The 20,583-nt window shown below is 36.4% G+C and overlaps 3 protein-coding genes across 5 annotated transcripts in view; 1 reads left to right on the top strand and 2 right to left on the bottom strand.

The window, feature by feature from the left end:
- Positions 1-39: 39 nt before the first annotated feature.
- Rrp40 (Ribosomal RNA processing 40) lies at positions 40-1,166 on the bottom strand. Its single transcript, XM_053754243.1, has one exon. The coding sequence runs from the start codon at positions 813-815 to the stop codon at positions 105-107; it is 711 nt and encodes a 236-aa protein (XP_053610218.1). The 5' UTR covers positions 816-1,166; the 3' UTR covers positions 40-104.
- Positions 1,167-1,256: 90 nt separating this feature from the next.
- Positions 1,257-4,871, top strand: Rtc1. Its single transcript, XM_053754236.2, has 6 exons — positions 1,257-1,635; positions 1,900-2,085; positions 2,712-2,881; positions 3,137-3,271; positions 3,705-3,875; positions 4,662-4,871. Exons 1-6 carry the CDS (start codon positions 1,344-1,346, stop codon positions 4,836-4,838), a joined length of 1,131 nt encoding a protein of 376 aa, XP_053610211.1. The 5' UTR covers positions 1,257-1,343; the 3' UTR covers positions 4,839-4,871.
- A 492-nt stretch (positions 4,872-5,363) lies between these two features.
- Cht6 (Chitinase 6) overlaps positions 5,364-20,583 on the bottom strand; it is a 116,214-nt gene continuing 100,994 nt past the window's right edge. For 2 of the 3 annotated variants that reach the window (XM_053754226.2, XM_053754227.1), the window contains exons 21-25: positions 11,586-11,774; positions 10,424-10,663; positions 8,498-9,412; positions 7,679-7,978; positions 5,364-7,272 (exon numbers count right to left, since the gene is read on the bottom strand). In XM_053754226.2, coding sequence (XP_053610201.1) covers positions 7,079-7,272; positions 7,679-7,978; positions 8,498-9,412; positions 10,424-10,663; positions 11,586-11,774 — 1,838 coding nt within the window. In that variant the 3' untranslated portion in view covers positions 5,364-7,078. The remainder of the gene's footprint in view (positions 7,273-7,678; positions 7,979-8,497; positions 9,413-10,423; positions 10,664-11,585; positions 11,775-20,583) is intronic. The other variant, XM_053754228.2, reaches the window with a different exon arrangement.

Here is a 20,583-nt window from a genome sequence, read left to right as displayed (position 1 = left end):
TATGAATTATGGTTATTCTTACAAATAAAAAACTATGAGTCAATTATAAACTTTATAACATTGCGGTATGGGTAAAATATTATAACACTTTCAGTTACTTTACATCATGATATATGACCAGCAAGGATTGCTGCTATATTTGTGCACATGCTTTTGATCTCATCATCTGTCAAGTACTCCGAGCCTAGGATGGCGTTCCCCACAGCGATAGTTTCTCTCATAGTGTTTGCTTTGATCCAAATCCGCCCATTCATCCCGGCTGCTATCTCAAACGGCCATTCATTCTTCAAAGAGTTTAGCAAAGGACAATTTGGATTCAAAATCTTCCTGACGAGATTCAAGGAACATTTAAACACAAATCCATCAGTGAGGACTCCCATACGGCCTTTTTTCCCTGTTGAGTCTACACAAACAATCTCTGGCTCCATATCTTTGCTAGCGACTAGCATCTTCGCGTACACCACATCGCCGATTTGAACTTCTGGTCTATTCTTTTTTGTTGCGTTTTCGAAAGAAAGGTAGGATAATGAAGCAGGACAGCTGCCTCCGACGTCGACTCTGAAGATATCGCCGGCCTTTTGGATTACAATACCGATAACGTTCTCTCCTCTGGATGGAACGTATCGTTTTTGGTAACTATCGACCCAGAATGTATTTGGTGCTCGCTTTCTGAGTACTCCAGGCTTTGTGATGTATATTTTGTCGATCTCTTTCCGAAGGCCCGGCCCAAGAATCACTTTGGCCTTTTCACCAGCCACTTCGATTTCCTCACAAAAGTCACCGGGTAAAACAACGTCTCCTATTGAGATTTTCATTTTTGCAGCTTCTGAATAGGTAAAGATAAACTGATAGGTAATCACGATTCAATTCAATACCTATCTAAAGTTCTTTCCCCGTGTTTCTTTCCTCGTGTTTGTTGTTGTTTTTATTTTATTTAAACGAATTGACTGACGGTCGTTAATTTTTTTAAACCAAATCTAGCACAATAAAATAATATACAATTATTTAGGTTCTTATTTAGAACGATGTTGATAACATTACATAATATAATTATTGAAGACTACCTAAAAGTATGATAGGATAAACTACCTATCCTATCCTCCCACTTATTTAATGTTCTAATATTTGTGTATATCTTCCAAATAAAATAAGAATGTGTAGGTTTGGTAGAATAGGATGCGATGGCAATGGCAAATATGAGTCATGGTTCCCGTGAGAAAAATTAAATGAATATGTCATTGTCAAATCTCTGTTTATATGTCAAAATTGCTAACAAAACAAAACCATGTGGTGTTTGAGCAGAACGTAAACAATTTTATTTTTGAGCTTGAAAAAAATATAAAATGCCGGCAGTAATTGATAAGAATGTCCTCGTATACAAAGGGAGCAACTTCTTTCGACAGAGATTATTATTATCCACGCTCAGCGGTCGTGCCATCAAAGTTGAGGACATTCGAAGTGGCCATGACGACCCTGGTCTCAGGGAGTATGAGGTGAATTTGATCCGGTTATTGGACAAGGTGACGAACGGCACTAGAGTGGAGCTGGGAGAAACCGGGACGTCTTTGTATTTCCAGCCTGGAATTTTGATTGGAGGACAGGTCAATCACAGCTGTTGTGTTCAAAGGGGTATAGGTTAGTAAGAACTGTAACAAAACACCTATACACATACAAAGTGGTAAGACACGGTACGGTAGATCCTTTATGTGAAGTTTCATATTAATATAAACACTTCTTAAAGGAATCGGTCATCATCGGTAACACTAACCTTTTTTAAAAGTGTTAATATTGAAACCTTGTCCGAAGGTACTGTGTTATACTGATTCATATGTGATTTATATGAGTATTTTATATTTTATAATTTCTATAATTTTATCTAGAATATAAAATGTCTTTCAGGGTACTACTTAGAAGTATTACTAGCATTGGGTCCATTCTGCAAGGAACCACTAAATGCTGTGCTACAAGGAGTCACCCACAGCGATCTTGATGTGTCTGTAGATAAAGTGAAGGCGGCTGCATTGCCGATACTCCTGAAGTTTATCCTGGTCGATGACGGGCTGGAGCTCAAAGTGGTTAGAAGAGGTAAACAAAACAATATATTATGGAGAGAGTGTCAATATAGAGAATTTTGGTATGGGAATAGTTAAATAGAGGCCAAACAGTTTTTTGACCTAAAAATCCTATGCGAGGATAAAGTTTATATGAAATCATGCTTCTGGCATACTCCTACTTATTCTACTTTCAATCTACTGCTGCTCAGTAGAACAAGTGAGGGGAAACTTTCTTTGTCCTGATGGGTTGATAAAATAAATAGAAATGCCAGTAGTTTGTTGTTTTTTCAGTAATACTATTTAATTTAAAATTTTGTCATGAAAAAGTCAAAGAAAAACCTATGAATGTCTAAATTCTGAAGAAATTACATTGACTTAAATTTTTATCTATAAAGTGTCAGAACAAAAGTAAGTCCTTAGTTACCTAAAAGTAACCTTACTTATTGTTATGTTCGAAATAACAATTAATTGTGTATAAATAAAACACGCTAACTAGCTGTTGTCAGTGTTGTGTATTGGCGGTAAAAACAAAGTGAAGTAATGTCACATGTCACATTAAGTGTCAACATGAAGCCACAGACTATACACATTTTATCTATTAATAAAGTGAGCAAGTACTAGGCCAATATATAACACTTATAAAAACTATACTTTCAGGAGCACCACCATTAGGTGGGGGCGAGGTGGTGTTCAAGTGTCCCATGAGACGTCACCTCAGACCTCTGCAGTGGACCAAGTGGGGGCTGGTCAAGAGGATCCGGGGGGTGGTGTATGCTTTGAGAGTCTCTCCGACTATGGCCAATAGGGTTGTGGATGCTGCTAAGGGGGTATGGCATTCTTGTTTTTATTTAAAATCTTCATATATACATATATTATATGTAAATGACAACAGTCGAACTTCTTGGTTTTAGAAGTAACATATAACTTCTTCTGCTAATCCTTGCTGGTCAGGAAAGGGCTATAACTTGGTATTCCTTCTGTAATCTGTAGAAATGTTGTGATTTTTTTTATAGCATATGTATTTTTTCTTTTTTGTTGATTTACGGTATATGTGGATTGAAAAACACAATTTTATTTTCCAGGTAATGTTGAATTTCATACCAGACGTCTACATCAACACAGACCAGTGCAGGGGTCCGAATGCTGGCAAAAGCCCAGGGTTTGGGATCAGCCTCATAGCGGAAACTAATGAGAAGACTTTCTATTGTGCTGAAGCTGTATGTACCTTTTGTATATTCAAATTATTTAGAACCAGATGATCTCCAGATAGTCTTTGTCCACCCTGGGCTCCGCACCTCAACGGCTGTGGAAGAAACCTGGAAAATGCTCAGATGAGAGGGCGAGTCATCAAAGCAGAAGAGTGTTATATTAATTATTTATGTGTTAGACCATAAAATCCACTATCTTAATGTTATTGCGATTAATTTTCAGGTCTAATCAGGTTTTTACAGGCACTTTATACTTCAAATTTTAAATTATGTAAGATTTTTAAAAAATTAATAAACGAACAACAAGCATTCCTCAACGACCAAGACGCTGAGAAGAAATGCGGAAAGAAACTTATAAATTTCATTTTTATGCCTTTTCAGCTGTGCCAAATAAGTTTCTGCTTCCAAATAAGAAATATGTATTACTATGTATGTTTTCTAGAAATCTTTGGAGCCAGGCAAGGGCGAGAGCTCCCTGCCCGAGGACATAGGGCGGGAGTGCGGCCAGCGGCTGCTGGACGAGGTGCGCCGCGGCGGCGCCGTGGACTCCGCCTGCCAGTGGCTGCTGGCGCTGTGGATGGCGCTGGGGCAGAAGGACGTTAGCGAGTGTGTCGTGAGTATCATCCTTATATATTATAAAACAAGGTGCTGCGTCTTTCTGTCTGTTTGTCCTCAATAAGCTCAAAAATTGTTTTTTCCGTTTTTCGTGCCGTTTTCACCAATAGATGATGTGATGCCTAAGGAAGGTTAGGTGTGTAATTTGTTATTGTTTTTACCGATTGTATATGTATAAAGGGTTACTGGTATCTAACGCATCACCTCCTAAAGACTACTTGGGATTCAAAACAAGCAACTTTTATTGTACGACATTTCGTGATTCGTAGTTTTTTAATAGCCAAGCAACACGAGACAGTACCGTAGCGTTATGTAGCGGAATCGAATATAGAGTTAACGTTTTATAGAAATGACATTTAAACTAAAAAAAGGTTTTTTTTTGTATTTATCGCGTTTAGACAAAAGTCGTAGAACAAAAGATGTTAGTCTCTATGTACCTTATGTGCATTTGGAAGGTTATGCGTTAGATACCAGTAACCCTGTATATATTAAGTTATTTCCACACTTTATGATTATAGATTTTATTTAGTTATGTAAGTAATATCAGTGTGTATACATTTTGGTGCAATAAATCTATAAAATTATGTATTTACTAGATGTTGTCCGGGGCTTCGCTCCCGTGGAGATTTCGATATAAATAGCCTATAGCAATCTTGGATAATGTACCTTTCTAATGGTGAAATAAATTTTTGAAATCGGTTCTGTGGGGTTTCGAATATTACCCGCCTCAAACAGAATTTTATAATAATAGTATAAAGATATATTGATTCTATTTCTGCTCCAGGTGGGTCCCCTATCAGATTATACGATCAGCTTCCTCCAGCACCTCAAAGAGTTTTTCGGAGTAATGTTCAAGCTAGAGGTGGTCCGGGACGGCTCCGACGAGGAGCTGAGCGCGCGCAGAGTCAAGATGACGTGTGTCGGGATAGGTTACGTTAATATTAGCAAGAGGACTTTGTAATAAATTATATTTTGTTCATAAAAAATATTTGTTTTACTAGCAAGCAATTTCATCTGTCTCGATCTTTGTTCGTTCGTTGGTTCATTCGGTATTTCATTTGTTTAACTTCAACGAAGAAAACCTACAGAGAAAGTAGTAATATAAAAAAAGACGCGTGCATAGGCGGACTTATCCCATAAAGGGATTTTTTCCAGTCAACCGAGTATTTGAAAGGAAACAATGTAACGCACAAAGTAAGGTAGTCTTTAATCAAATGTTACAAGTCACATTTCATCCACTTCAACTTGAGTTGAAATTTCCAATATCGCTTTAGTTTTCATGACAATGCCTTATTATGATAAGCATAGCCTTATAGTGCATTCAGCATCGGCTCCCAACGAAGGAACTCCTCAAAGCTTAGGCGTTGAATGCATGTTGCATTCACTCTGACGACAATGAAAACTTGTGTAAAAAAATTGACATTTATTGAAATAAATGTCATTTTTTTGTTGTATTGGGTGGATATACAAATAATTGTAGACACACTTTATTTTAATGTGTTTTATTTTCTTAACAATATATTTCACAAAACTTAAAAACTAAATTTTAAAATAATTAAGGCACATTTTGAAGTAATTTTAACTAAACGCAACGACCACGTACAAATAGTTTCTAAAAAATGTGCAAATATCTGCATTGAACAGTGATCGAGTTCCGAGTAAAATTTAATAACAATTAGAAAAAAAAAAATTAGAAACCTAAAGAGCATTTAATTGGCAGTGTTTTTTTACACGAACGATTTAAACAATAATGTTAAAAGTTGACTTAGAATAATTTTAAATATACACAAGAATCTCATCGAAAAATAAAGTTTTAAGTGATTCTCTTCAGAATTCATTCGCCTAAAATAGCATAAATACTTAAGTGATTGTACTTAAGCACATAATGCCCAGCGCAGACGTTGAAACGCAACTGCATCGAAACTGAACTACAGTCATTTTGCCACCGTTTCGTCAATGGACTCATCGTGGTGGTCACTCGAATGAGTTATGACAAAAATTGTTTGGGAGGGATAGGCTACGAGTGCCTATTCGATCGAACATCACTCTGGAATACAATTTTGTTAAGTAAATTAGAAAATAGTGGGGAGAAACGCGCGAAAGTGCGGCTAAATATGTTATAAAGAAAATGTTTAAAAATAAACAAAAAAAGCTCACATTTTGCGCCGTCAGTTACGTCAAGCCTTTTATTGTCAAATTTACGCCTAAAATAGTATTCCAGTATGATATTCGATCGAATAGGGGTACCACCTCCCGTATTATAAGTGGATATTGCATTTAAGTTTCAACGTTTGTTCTTGGCCAATAATTATACTTTCAGTCAAACGTACAGGATCACAAATCACAAAGACGAACAATTAAGGTATTGAAACCTTATACAATATTATTTTGTTTTGCATTTTAATTTTTCAGTAAAAATAAATAAAGAATGGTAGTGAATAGTTAAGTGTTGGTAACAAATTATTGTTACGGCCGTCATATTGCGGTATTGTTTTTCACGTTTCGTTTTATAAAACGAGTTTTTTTTACTTTACTAGTTTTAACGGAAAATTTTGATGAATCTTGCTTTTTTGGAAAATATATCCTTTTCGAAGTAAGTTTTAAGTAGATAAGCGCAGGCATGTTGTCGACCTCATAGTGTGCGGTCACCACAGCCTATGGACGCTTGCAACACCAGGGATGTCTCACGCGCGTTGTCCATTTTCTCAAGCCTAGGATCTTTTGCCACAGTACCCTGTAATTACTGGCTCTCAGTCTATTCGTAGAGGAACATAATGCCAGCACTGTTGTTTGGCGTCTATCGTACTTACACTAGGTACAGTACGCTGGTAGATAAAACCAACCCCCTTTATCTGCCCTCGATTGTACATGCTACTTTTACAAGTACGTACTTTATACATGTTCTTATTTTAAAGGTTTTTTTTTTAATATTTAAAAAAATATTCTTGTCGTACATTAAATTCTATTTCGTGGGAATACTGAAATACACACAGAATCGCGAAAATTATCATCGATTTCGCGCGATTGAATTATCTGTTTGCAGACAGAGATAGGAGACATGGCAATGCCGATGCCTCTCTTCGGAGACGTGTTTATAGCAATGTTCCTCCTTCTGCTCGGCAATAGGACAAACTTCTTAGTATGTGAACTGTTGGCTGGTCTGGCGTGTAAATTAAAACTCGTTTTATAAACTTTTGAATGTCAAGCGTCTTTCTCGACGCAGCCGAGGCCGGCGGACCAGTTGCAGATGCCTCCCACTGGGTCGAAGCTCAAGCCCTTGGGACAGACGTACTCCCAGCCCAGCAGGGCCCCGCTCTCCATGCGCGCGCACGATATGAACTTCTTGCAGGAGGTCGGGTGCGGGAAGTTGCCGATGTCTAGGCATTCGATGTTACCTGAGGAGAAAATTACATGGTTTATGGAATAGAAGGAAGACAACTCTTTAATACTTAAATAAGGTATGTTTAAATAATTGAGCTATGCTTTGAGCAGACTAAATTTCGAGCCAGTCGGGAGAAACTTTAGATTTTTTTTGAGACGTCTTAAGGTGTATTTATACCAAGCGAACGAATGCTTATTCTCTCTTCACTTTGGCTGTCAAACCAATGGCTTGCTCGTTTGGTGTAAACCGACCTTTTAAAAAGGTGCTAGAATGAGGTATTTCCTCACCGCTAAGAACGTAAGTACCAAAGAAGCATGGTATTTGATGCCAGAATTTTTTGATTACAGCTTAATCATGGCCAAACCCTAAGGATTATACTCGGGTCTACAATTTTTACGTCAAACCAAAGGAATCCTTACCTTTAGCATGTACAACGACTTTTGTGCCTTCCACATATTTCTCAGCCACTTTCTCCTGTCCATCATCATAGTAGTCATAGTTCAAAATCGGTCTATACGTTCTATTTGGAGCAGTTTTCTGCACCTTCTCAAAAGGTTTCACCGTCGACACCCTTCTCGGCTTGGCTGTGGTCACCACCGGAACGTAAGCCTCGGTGGTTGGTTTTAATGTGGTCGATATCTTTCTGTGCTTCTTTCTTATTATCTTCCGTGGAGGCTGTGAGGTTGTTGTCGTGGTTGGCAGGATATATTGGTATTGTTCTGCAAGAATACATTTTATTATAATATTTACTAGCAGTTTATCAGGTGATAGGGTTATTGCCTCATGTTTCGGCCAGAACTGATTTGATGATTTTCGATTAGAGATGTTTTATTATATACTGATCTTTTTAATCTGGCAAAACAAGCAAGAAAATGGTCGTTATTCACTTTCGAGCATATGAAAGTCTAGAATAGTTATTAAAAATAACTGATAATATCATTCTGTTTTCAGAAGGAATATTTTATTTTTATGCTTATTGACCTACGAAACAATGCAGGCAATAACCCCTTAAAAATTTACATATTTTTAAGATAGTTATGAAGTAGAATGTTGGAAACAGAAAGTGTGCAGATCCAATGGATCCAAAGTGAAGTGAATCTACCCATGGTCTATGGTGAGTGATGAAGTATAGATGTTATTGATGATGTATGTAGCCCTACACGTACCTTAGTCCATTGCCTACCCCACACAGCATACAGAGAAGAAAAGGAAGAGAGACAGTCAATCATACAACTCACCATCGTAAGCCTTAGTCACGGGCGATTCCAACAAATATTCTCTAGTAAAATACGCAGGCTCTTGTCCCAAACCTGAGTATGTGTTTGTGGTGAAGGCGTAGTCTTCAACAGGCACTGGAATTAGCTTCGGACTTGACCCTGACACCCTCGAGTTTATAGGTCTTGAAGTTTTAGGGGCAAATGTAGATGCTGTAAACGTTGTGCCGCGCAAATCTGGCAACGAAAATCCAGTGGGTTTCGATTGTAATGTTGTTCTGAATGTGGATTTAGGTATGTAACTTGTGGATGGTGCTTCTGGGTATTTATTGGCAGGCAAATCTAAATTAACCGCTGTCGGTCCTGTTGCTTCTGCTTTTGTAATGAAAGTGTCTTTTGGGAATTGTCTGAATGGAGATTTTGGTGCAAAACTAGTTGGCTCCGGGTACGTTATCTTGGGTACTTCTGCATTCGATGCTGTAGGTCCAGTGAACTCTGCTGTTGTGTATTCGGTATTTTTTAATGGGTATCGTGTGCCAGTGAGGCCTATGTGTGTGATGGTAGGTTCTGAGTCTACGGACTGGGGAAAAGCTGTGCTGTACGTGGTTTTGGGTGCGAAGCTTGTGGTTCTGAGCGTATCGAAGTCTAACGGCAAAACACTGTATTCTGGACCTGTTGAGCCTTGTGCGAAGCTCCTTTCTGGATTCTCTGGACTAGGGACTACAGTCGTTTTATAATCATCTTTGTATGTCTTGCTGTCAACTTTATTGTATGTCTCGGTGTATTGGGGACTGGTGAATTCGAACTCTGTGACAGTTTTGGGCGACGTGGTTGACTTTCTGGTCGGTGTGGTGTCTTCGTCGTAGCTGGGGATGACGGGTACAGGCGCCGACAGGAGCTGGTGGGCCGCAATGGCCACTGCCGTTTCTGGACTGATTTCTGTTGAAAGTAAAAATTGTTTATTTAAAGAGTGAAACATAGTGCAACAAGGTAACAATATACATAGAACACATTTTGCAAAATGTTATTAAATTAGAAGTTAGACCTCGCAAACACAATACATTTCTGATGAGATTTTACAAAAAATAAATTTTCGATGAGTTTTTGAGTTAACATTTCAAAAACGACAACCGATTTTGTTGCCCCACGAACTTAAACATACATTTAAGATATAATTCTATTGACAGATCGTACATACCTTTTAAATTTCATCAAAATCAGACCAACTGTGCGACCGTTATCGCGTTACGAACATACACACATAGATACATACTTAAATACATACATTCATACAAAATATTTATGCCCCAAGTTAATTAGTAGTCTCAGTTTGTGTTATGACACGTCATGACCCTTATTTTATCTGTGGACATGACGCTGGTTTTCAGGCAGACCTGATGAGGAATGGGATATGGCACTAATACACTACAATAGAAGTTGAAATTTATAATACAATGCAAAATTGATTGCCAATAAAAAACAAACTTTAGCTTAGTTATACTATGCTATATAAATATTATATAATGTGATTTGGGGTGTCACAGCCGAGTATTCGACCGATAAAACGTGCAGATAAAGTTAGATAGAGAGACAACACTCAACGGCCAACACAAAGCTTGTATCGTGGATCCGATGGACACAAACCCGGAGACGGTCACAACATAGAACCGCAGACAAATATTTATGATCACAGATATATTTGTCCATGTCTGGGGAGTTGAACCTAAGACCTCGAGATCCTACCTAAAATTATAAAAATAAAAGCGAAGCAAGTTTGTTTGTTACCTCTTCATATTTCTTGCAAAACCAATCTTTTTGAAATTTTGCATACATATAATTTGAAATATCGCGAAGGACATATGGCAACTTGCATCCCGGAAAAATAAATGGGAATATCACGCGGGCGAAGCCGTGAGAAAAAGTTAGTAAACGATAAATTTGATGTCATACCGTCGAATTCATAAACAGTGGTTCTTTTCTCCGTGGAATCTTCTTCGTCCCTAACGTTAAGATCATTTTCAAACTGGTTCTTCTTGAAGGTGGAACTGTACTTCTTACTATGTCTCTTATTCTCCTCCTCATTTGTGGCTGAGGGGTTCTGGTCTTCCTCTTTCAGGGTGACCAGCGGACGCCGTGGGGTTTTCGGCGCCTTTGATGCTATACGCGTTTTCATGTCCGGGTCTTCGTAATCTAGGACAAATTTATTTATTAGACAAATTAAAATATCCCGACTTTCAATATTCATTTCGCTACAACTTTTGAACGGCTGAACCGATTTTGATCAAACATATTTTAGAATCACCGCATAAAAATAGCTATCAAATAAATTAGCTATAAAAAGGTTCACCCGTTGATGAGCTATGGCGCCACGTACACAGACAGACTTTAACACACTTAGCGGTGAAACTTATAACATCCCTCTTTTTGTTGCGGGGGTTAAAAATAAACGTAATTAGATCATCACACGCAACATACATTCGATAAATATGACAATTTATCGAATAACTTGAAAGATAAATATTAAAAAATGTATGAAAATCATCGATCGGACCCGGAGATCGAGTTACTGTTTCAATACCTATCGCGTGCAAGACCATGTCGTGTGCCATTATTGGCCTCGATCGAGTGATTTCGATACGCAATGGAATAAATAAATAATTTTACAAGTATATTTCGAAAATCTAATTTCAAAATTTTCTAACCTAACCTAACCTAATTGTCTCAAACAGAACTGAATTACCGGTTTTTTTAATTCAAACTTATCTAGATTTTGAGAAACCAAAGAAACAAACATTTGAGGTGTATTTCTGTGAACTGGTAGACCCCTGTCTCCGCACACCAGCGCCACACCATCAATTTCTCTTGTTAAAAATAAACAAAAAATATTTTAACATATTACGCCACACACTTGATGAAGAATTTTTGCAAAAAGTATTAGTTTTCTACAATACCATGTGGTCGCAGTTTACTAAATGAATTTTGGTGGTCACCGTTTTCGTTTTAGATTTAATAGCTCAGTGATGGGCTTGAGTTCGATTCCCGTTCGACATTCACGGGAGCATGTCGAATGGTCCTATTTTGGGGCGGAATCCACACGATTGTATATACTAACCATAATCCTCGACGTCCTGAAGGAAGTCCTCATCACTGTTCTCCGTCGGGGCAGGTTTGGCGGTGGTTGTGGTCGTGGTCGCGTTGATGATGGGTCGCCGTCTGCTGGACACGCGGAAGGGGCGACGCGCAGCCAGCGCGGCCAGGGTGGAGGACACTGGGGCGGGGGGTGGTGACGATGTTGTTGTAACTGGCAAAGAAGCATTAAATTTAAATTTATTACTTTTGTTTAAAGTCTATCGGATAGTTTACATATTTATTTTATCTTCTATTAATTTATTTTCTGTAACATTTAATGCATATCAATTATTACCCTAATTTAAGAATCTGTTACATTCATTTCTACCTTAGTTCTCGTCCGCGCTACCTCAAAGGTGCCAGCTGAAAATCAGCTGTTACTCTTCTGGGTAACATATAACTGAGCTGTAGCCTTTTTGTTACCTATTTTATGGAACAATGTAATTGTTAATTTTATGTATTTTAGTTATATTATTTTACTTTGTCTGTAATTGTGTGAAACAGTAACAAATAAAATTTTTATCTATCTAAGCATTATGTGTCAAGATTTCGACGAACTGAGACATCGTAGCGCTGATACTCTAGTCTTAAAATTCACTCAGCGGAATTTCGACATTGTCAAGGGAGTTCCACCTCGCCCCGCAATCACTTGGCCAGCGCTAGTGGATCTTTCAAAAAACTTTTTTGACGTTTTTCTTACAGAATGCAAATTTGCACGCCATCCCTATTTACATATTTGTCAAAATTCCGGAGTGAGTTTAGTTCAACTCGCCGACGCATCCGCCAGTGCTCGAGTGAGTTTTACGCGCGGAATCCGACGTGAGTTTTTTGACGTCTCTTACAGAATAGAAACACTTGTCTGGACATTTTTAATTTCAACTTATCCCAATTCAAACGTATTGTTATATCTATACTTGATGAACTTAATATCTAAATATCAAATGTTGTAATATTAGTATATATAGGTATATATATATATATATATATATATATATATATATATATATATATATATATATATATATATATATATATATATATATATATATATATATGCTTTTTCTGAATGGCCCGGGTCTTGGATGTTTATCTATATATGTATTTGTTATAAAATATAGTATCGTTGAGTTAGTATCCCATAACACAAGTATCGAATTTACTTTGGGGCTATCTGTGTGATTTCTATAGCTCAATCTGTGTGATTTCTCCCAATATATTTATTTATTTATTGTTCCCAACATATTTATATTTTTTTATATATTTCATAAATCTTATTTTGATGTACCTATGTATGTATAATTTCTAGATTAATAAAATTTGTATGCTCTATTGGATTACGGATTAGTTCATATATTAACTGTTTGTGTGCCTTATGAATAAAATAACATTTCAAGTTTTTTACAAAAATTTTTGACACAAGCTTCTATTGTTGTCAGAGATATCTTATTTCATTCGATGTGTGAAAAAAAAACCAAATCCGTGCAGTAAACCGGTGAGTTGCCACGTCTGGACGCGAACCTGGATGCACCATCAGGTCACGCTTATCATAATAATGCATTGTCATCCAAACTAAATGTGTGTACAAAATTTCAACTCAATCGGTTGAAGATATCTGCTTCAAAATTGATACAAAACGTGCATTTGTCAACGCACGCATAATGGGCCAAACCGTAACAGACGGAAGACGCCTTAAATTATATTAGTTAGTTTAGTATGGATAATGTAGATCGAAGCTTTTTGATGATGAAAAAATATTTATTAATTACATTTACAGAGTAGTAACAATAACAGTGGCTAAAGTCTCCTTTTAAGTATACAATACCTGTGTTAGGAGACTCCGCTCTTGCATGGGTACATTGTAAGTATTTGTATATTTGTATGATACCGCGAACATCAAGGAGTTTTTGTCAATTAACATATTTATATCAGTTCAGTTTGAATTAATTTCCGTCAATCTCTCTCTCTCTCTCTCTCTCTCTCTCTCTCTTATCTGATCGTTTTCCCGGTTGCTTCCGCCGTCATAGAGCGTCGGAGCCTTGGGATCATTTCCTGATATATTTCTGCCAATATAACGATCACTTTTTAAAACAGATATAAGAACATTACATTGAGTAATGTGCTAATAATATCTGTGGCAAAAACATAGAAATTTATCTACATTTCGAACTGTGATATCGAAATAACTATGTCACGCATATGCATAACCGTAATACTTGTTAACAATATTTTACACTTCACAATGTTGCATTGTTTTAAACCTTGGCATTGATCCGTTTGCTTTCATTCGCTAGCTTTTGTCCGCGGCTCCGCCCGCGTTTTTTTTCACGGAAATAATTATTTTTCCAAGTTGAAAGATAGGTTCACTATGTCCTTCTCAGTAATTCAAAGCATATGAATGCAAAATTTTAATATGACTGGTTGAGCAAATAAGGCGGGAAGAGGTAACAAATAAACTTACTTTCGAATTTCTAACAAGTATTACAAGCTTCGCCCTGGCGCTTCGTTCACGTGGGAATTTCGGGATAAAGAGTACCCTATGTGTTATTTCAAGTTGGGTTTAACAAATTTCATAACAATCGGTCCAGTAGATTTTGCGTGAAAGTGTAACAAACATTTCCTCACAAACTTTCGCATTTATAATACTAGTTGTTCGCCGCGAACTCAGACCTCTAGATTATTTTAAAACTGCTTAACCGATCTTGTTGCCCCACTGACTTAAAAACATAACATACCTTTTAAATTTCATCAAAATAAAACCAAAACGGTTCGAACGTTATCGCGTTACAAACATACACACAAAAAATGTATTTTTGCCCCAAGTAGAATGTTTTAGGTAGATTTATTTACTGTTTTTACTGTTGCTGTATGTTATTGCTAATAAATAAAATAAGAATCAGTCAAAAGTGCTAAAAATTATATAGAGAAAGCAATGGTAAACTCCACCGACAAGAGCCTAGCTCCAGACGATGAATTTCCTAACAATCATTTTGTTTTACCAACGGAACGAACGGCGTTGTGAAAGGTTCGGGTGGTATGGTTCAAACGTCATATTCACATATAAACACCATTGTACACGCTCACAGACCGTGAAACAGCCGGACGGACCATTGCAACCGTTTATGTACACTCGGATGCTAAAATTACTTACTTAGTAGATATATATATAACTTGAATTAATTACTATATTTGTTGACCGATTAGAATCGTCCCCTGTTTCGAAGATACGAGTAGATTGAGACCCCAATTCCGACTAACAATATAAATGCGAAACTAAGTTTGTTTGTTACCTCTTCAGGCGTTATCTACTCAAGCAATCTTCTTGAAATATCGCATAATTAAGAGTATGGAGAAGGACACAGGGTACCTTTCAACCCGGAATAAACTATTGTTCCCGTGTGATTTGCGAAAAATATATACCTATGATAGAAAAAACGGTGTCTAATGTCAGATTTCAATAAGACAATGCATGCACATGATCTCAGTGTCGCCACATACATAAAAATACGGCGTTTCATACAAAAAAAAAATAAATGAAAAAAAATCTAGGTTTTCTGGAAAAAGTGGGCAAAGTTGGCGTAATTCACGGTATTCTATGATAGGTGGCGCCAAATAGAAAAAACACTAGATGTCGCTGTATGCATTTTAAATGCGCTATATCCATAGCGCATTTAAAATGATTTTAATTCAAGTGTCCCATCCCATTTTAATATGAAGAATAAACTGTTCCCGATGGAATTTAAGCGGGTGAAGCCGCGGGCACTTTTGCACGCGGATAGTAATTAAATAAACGAATAATTTGTTACAACTAACATAGATTTAAGTATTGTATACTAACCTAATATGGACTATATTAAATAAAATATTTCCTTTCAAATTGAATAGCAACTATTTAAATGTGACATGACGTCTACTTATCGAACCGGTGCAAATGCGCCAGTCAAACGATTGTGTCTAGATTCTGCGCGATCGACGGGTAATGGAATAATCACCTATCTATACAGAAATTTATTTTGATGATTGTGATATTTTGTTTCTTTTTTTGAATTATTTTTATTAGAGGGTGGGTGCAAATAGTGTGCTGGACGTACCAAATTATTAATCAAAAATAATTTGTACCTATAACTATTGCATTTGGAATAGTCGACATGACGAAGGAGAGGTAGCTTTTTTTTTGCATTTATCCGGATAATTGCCAGAAAAAAGTTTAGCTGCTTAACATATTTTTATTCTTAATCCAAACGGAGTATGCAAATTATGGTAAACAACTAAAATCCAGACATATAGGAGGCAGAGTGTACACTAATATGATCTCTCTAAGTTCTGGTACACAATAGACTCCGGTCGAGTGCCGACCGTACAGACCATGGTGGAAGGTCTTGAAGCGGAATTCAGCATAATCTTTGATTAAATTACAACAATCTAATTTAGAATCTTATCTGTAAGCAAATCAATGTGTTAAAACAAAGTCTCTTCTCGCTGTCTGCCTGTCATGTACGCTTAGATCTTTTAAACGACGCAACGGATTTTGATGGGTATTTTTTAATAGATAGTGTGATTTCTGAGGTAGATTTAGATTTAGAGCGAAGCCGGGACGGGACGCTAGTAAATGATAACGGAAACCTCGCGTCTTCTTGCCATATCTCCTTTCTCCTTATCTACCTCGATAATGACCGCTATATTGAGAATATTGAGACTCAAAGCCTGTTCGACGACCTTTCTATAGGTCCGTGGGAGCGGAAAGTCTAGACGCAAATATACTTTTGTTAATTATACACGGGTTATTAAATATTTACTAACCTACATTATCTGGGTGGTAAGCGGTTACATCATTGATATTTTAATTAAGTTTTTGAATAATTAATTTATTTATCAGCATATCTTCTAACCTCTTTACTTAACTGGCTATATATGTATTTAGTGCAAGATTTAAATGTTTGTAGAGAGAAAAATGGCTTCCTGTTTTTTTTTGCTTCTATTAAATAGAGTTGTGTTTTATTATACGTTATATATCAGTATTCTGATTGAAGTATCACATTATAATACTTATTAATAAAGTTATAAGCACTAATTGTAATTACTTTAAGATCATTTTAACACTTGGTTGGCGAATAAATAATATGAATGAAATGAACAGTAGCGTTCAACAAATGACTATAACAACTGAACACAAATACTTAACACTCCACTTTCAAAGACATTTAGAAATCCATAATAACACACGGTACACCCAACCGCAAGTCAGATCTTGAATAGAACTTTACGCAGAGGTAATCTACGAGTTTCCAATGAATTTGTACATATTGTTGTGCACGTGACTGTACCAGCAGCATCCGATAATTACCATTTACCGGACGCACGTGAAAGCCAGCTCCGCCGCGCTTTCGACCACGTAAGTCTGACAATTTACGATCTTATTTATGTAATTTGAGATTTTAATTATTTTACATAATAACTTACCGACATAGCTAGTTATTGTTTGAAGATTTGGTAATTTATTTATTTAAGCGTATGACGTATCATTCGGTAGGTACCTATAACACCAATTATATAAAACTAGCAATCATTCGGTAGGTATAACACCGCAATTATATAAAACTACTCAGCTTTTGCCCGCGGCTTCGCCCGCGTGATTTCCAAAGGGAGCAGTTATTTTTCCGGCATGATACATGATTTTCCGGGATGAAAGGTGCCCTATGTCCTCCGTATTTCAAACTATATGCACTTATGCAAAGTTTCAAGAAGATTGGTTGAGTAGATAGAGCTTGAAGAAGTAACAAACAAACAAACTTACTTTTGCATTTATAATATTAGGTAGTTAGGATTTATAATATTAGGTCCTTTTGGAAACGTCGTTGACCATAACACGAATTGAACGCCGCATCCGAAAAACTTCAATGATATTTTTGGTACCATTAAATGGGACCTTTATATGAATAATTTGTTGTCTAGCTATCTGTCTGTGTCTGTATTATTCTCAACTGGTAAATATAAATAGTTGACATTTATTTTATATCTTCATAGCATAATATAAATAAATAAATATATACGGACAAATCACACAGATTTTGTTAGTCCCAAAGTAAGTTCGAGACTTGCGTTATGAGATACTAACTCAACGATACTATATATTAATATGCTTCTTATCAGTCACAATAATCTCTTCTTCATAGTCGTATTCCTCATGGCTGAGGGTCGTGGTTATTACGCGGAATGAAACACACACAACAACTTTCTTGGCATTATTAATGGAGTGGTTTGCCATTGCCTTCTCCATTTCACACACAAGTTAATAAGAATCAACCAGTGTGCAGGTTTCCTCACGATGATGTTTTCCTTCACCGGAAGCAAGTGGTGGACGATGAAAACTACTACACATGAGTCAGATTGGTATACAAACTCGTGTGGCACGAGTAGGATTCGAACCTGGGACTTTTCGCTCCACAGGCGGGCGTCTTAACCATTACACCACCACCGCACAATAATCTACGTGCATTAGAGCACTTTTTGCGACAAAAATGATGATGCCATGTTAGATTGCAAAGGTAATTGAAAAGATGACTGAGATGATAATTTCAACGTAAAACATGTAGGAGAACCTCATTAGAACGACTAAAATACCATCATTACACAAATCAGACGTTGACAATGCATGGCTCTCATAAAAAACACATGACAGTTGGTCAATGGTTAAATGTTTATCCTATCTCGTCCCAGTAGCCGTGAGAAAATGCGCCATTTTATGCACATGCCCTAATACAGATCACACGATCTTGACTAATATGCGTTTTCTTCGCTTTTCTGTTTGGAAACCGTGGGAGCTAAAATGCTGCTCGTTGCTTCATGTATTGGTAATGCTAAACATGTCTATACATATAATAAAACTGTCAGTGGGCTATGTCTGTACTGTGTAGGAGATATTAAGTGGGAGTTTTTTTTTGGGACTAATAGAAGCCAAAACATTTTTTATTAGAATTTTTGTCTGCCTGTCTGTCTGTATGTTTGTACGCGCATCACGCAAAAAGTATTGGATGGAATTGGATGCGTGGATAGATACATAGTTGCATATAATCTAATTTAAAATCTGGTATAGGTTTCATCACGATACGTTGCTTAAAACTCGAGATATTGACAATATTAGTAAATACCAAAATTATCTCATCGGTTTCGGGGTATGAAGAAATTAGAAATTTGCACTTTTCAAAAACTCAACGTTCTACCTCAAATGTAAATAAATAAATAAATAAAGAAATATAAATATATTAGGATAAATCACACAGATTGAGCTAGCCCCAAATTAAGTTCCGAGACTTGTGTTATGGGATACTAACTCAACGATACAATATTTTATAACAAATACACATATAGATAAACATCCAAGACCCGGACCAATCAGAAGCAGATCATTTTCCATCAAGATGTTCAGAGGCAAGCACTTTACCACTGCGCCACCGAGGTCGTCTAATGTCAATCAAGCGTATCTAAATATACATACTACAAAAACTAACACCAGCCTCTTGACAAAACAAAACGTTTTTAAGTATAAAAGAAAGACATTTCACAGCTGCAATACTTGTGCAACATTTCACATTAAAAAATTGGATCATATAAATCATTGTTTGAACAATATGTGTCTGCGCATTGCATTCATTTATAGTATAGATAAAATATAGACAATGTAGACGACTAACACATGGATTTAGTAAGTGCTGTTGTACGGAGTAGGTACCTACTAATTATAAAAAAAAAAGTCCTTTGAACTATTGAAGAAGCTAAGAATCTGCAATCCGAAGCGAACATTTCAGAAAGAGAAAAAAATAAAAAAATACTTTAATTAATATGTAAATATTACGTATTTTTCAAATTAATAATGTGCATTATTTTTAAACTAGCTATTGCCCGCGGTTTCGCCCGCGTTAATTTTATACCCTATGAAAGATACCCCATGAAAGATACCCTATGAAAGATACCCTATGAAAGATACCCTATGAAAGATACCCTATGAAAGATACCCTATGAAAGATACCCTATGAAAGATACCCTATGAAAGATACCCTATGTCCTTTTCCATACTTCAGACTACATGTATGCAGAATTTCAAGAAGATCGGTTGTGTAGATGGAGCGTGAAGGGGTAACAAACAAACTTACTATCGCGTTTATAATATTAGTTAGGATTTATATAATTTATTATTATATATTCTTATTTTTTAGTAAAAATACTTACAAAAATACACGGAGATAGTGAATATATGAGTATAGATTGTGTAACTAGACCAGTTAGCTGAATAGTTGTTCGAACAAAACATGATTTATCCATTTGTTATGGCGTCTAATCGTATTGTTTATCTGTGGCGCAGTGACGGTGTAATCAATCCAGATTGCAAAAAGAAATAAACTAATATATTACACAATAAAGGTAACACAGAACTAACTTATAGAATCCTAATCATAGAAATAGATAAAATAAAAAATATTATTTTATCTATGATCCTAATCCTAAGTAAGTTTGGTTGTTTGTTTGTAAGAATGAAGAAGGACATAGGATACCTTTCATCCCGGATGTCTAACCGTTCTTTATAACACAGTACATCATTATAAAGGATGGGGATTGCGTCAAAATGTACTTTGAAAATAGAATGGAAACTCTAAATACGACATAATACCAATAAATGTTCTCCACTATAAATTACTACATAAGATATGGTAGAACATTATACCATAAACAGACCATAAAGTGTAAACGGTATAATGTTATACCATGAAGTATTTGTGTATCGAAGCGGGAAATAGTAGGGCGTTGTGGTACACTTGGCACGTGATGTAATGCAGAACTATATCTGCTTAACTAGCGGAACAGTGACCGACTATGATAATGAAAATAGTACTTAAGCCAATCCGAACTAATAATTATAAATGCGGAAGTAAGTTTGTTTGTTTGTTACCCCTTCACGCGTTATCTACTCAACCAATCGTCTTCAAATT

The sequence above is a fragment of the Plodia interpunctella genome, chromosome 13, assembly GCF_027563975.2.
Source record: "Plodia interpunctella isolate USDA-ARS_2022_Savannah chromosome 13, ilPloInte3.2, whole genome shotgun sequence".
Taxonomy (NCBI): Eukaryota; Metazoa; Arthropoda; class Insecta; order Lepidoptera; family Pyralidae; genus Plodia; species Plodia interpunctella.
This window is presented reverse-complemented; position numbering and strand designations above follow the sequence as displayed.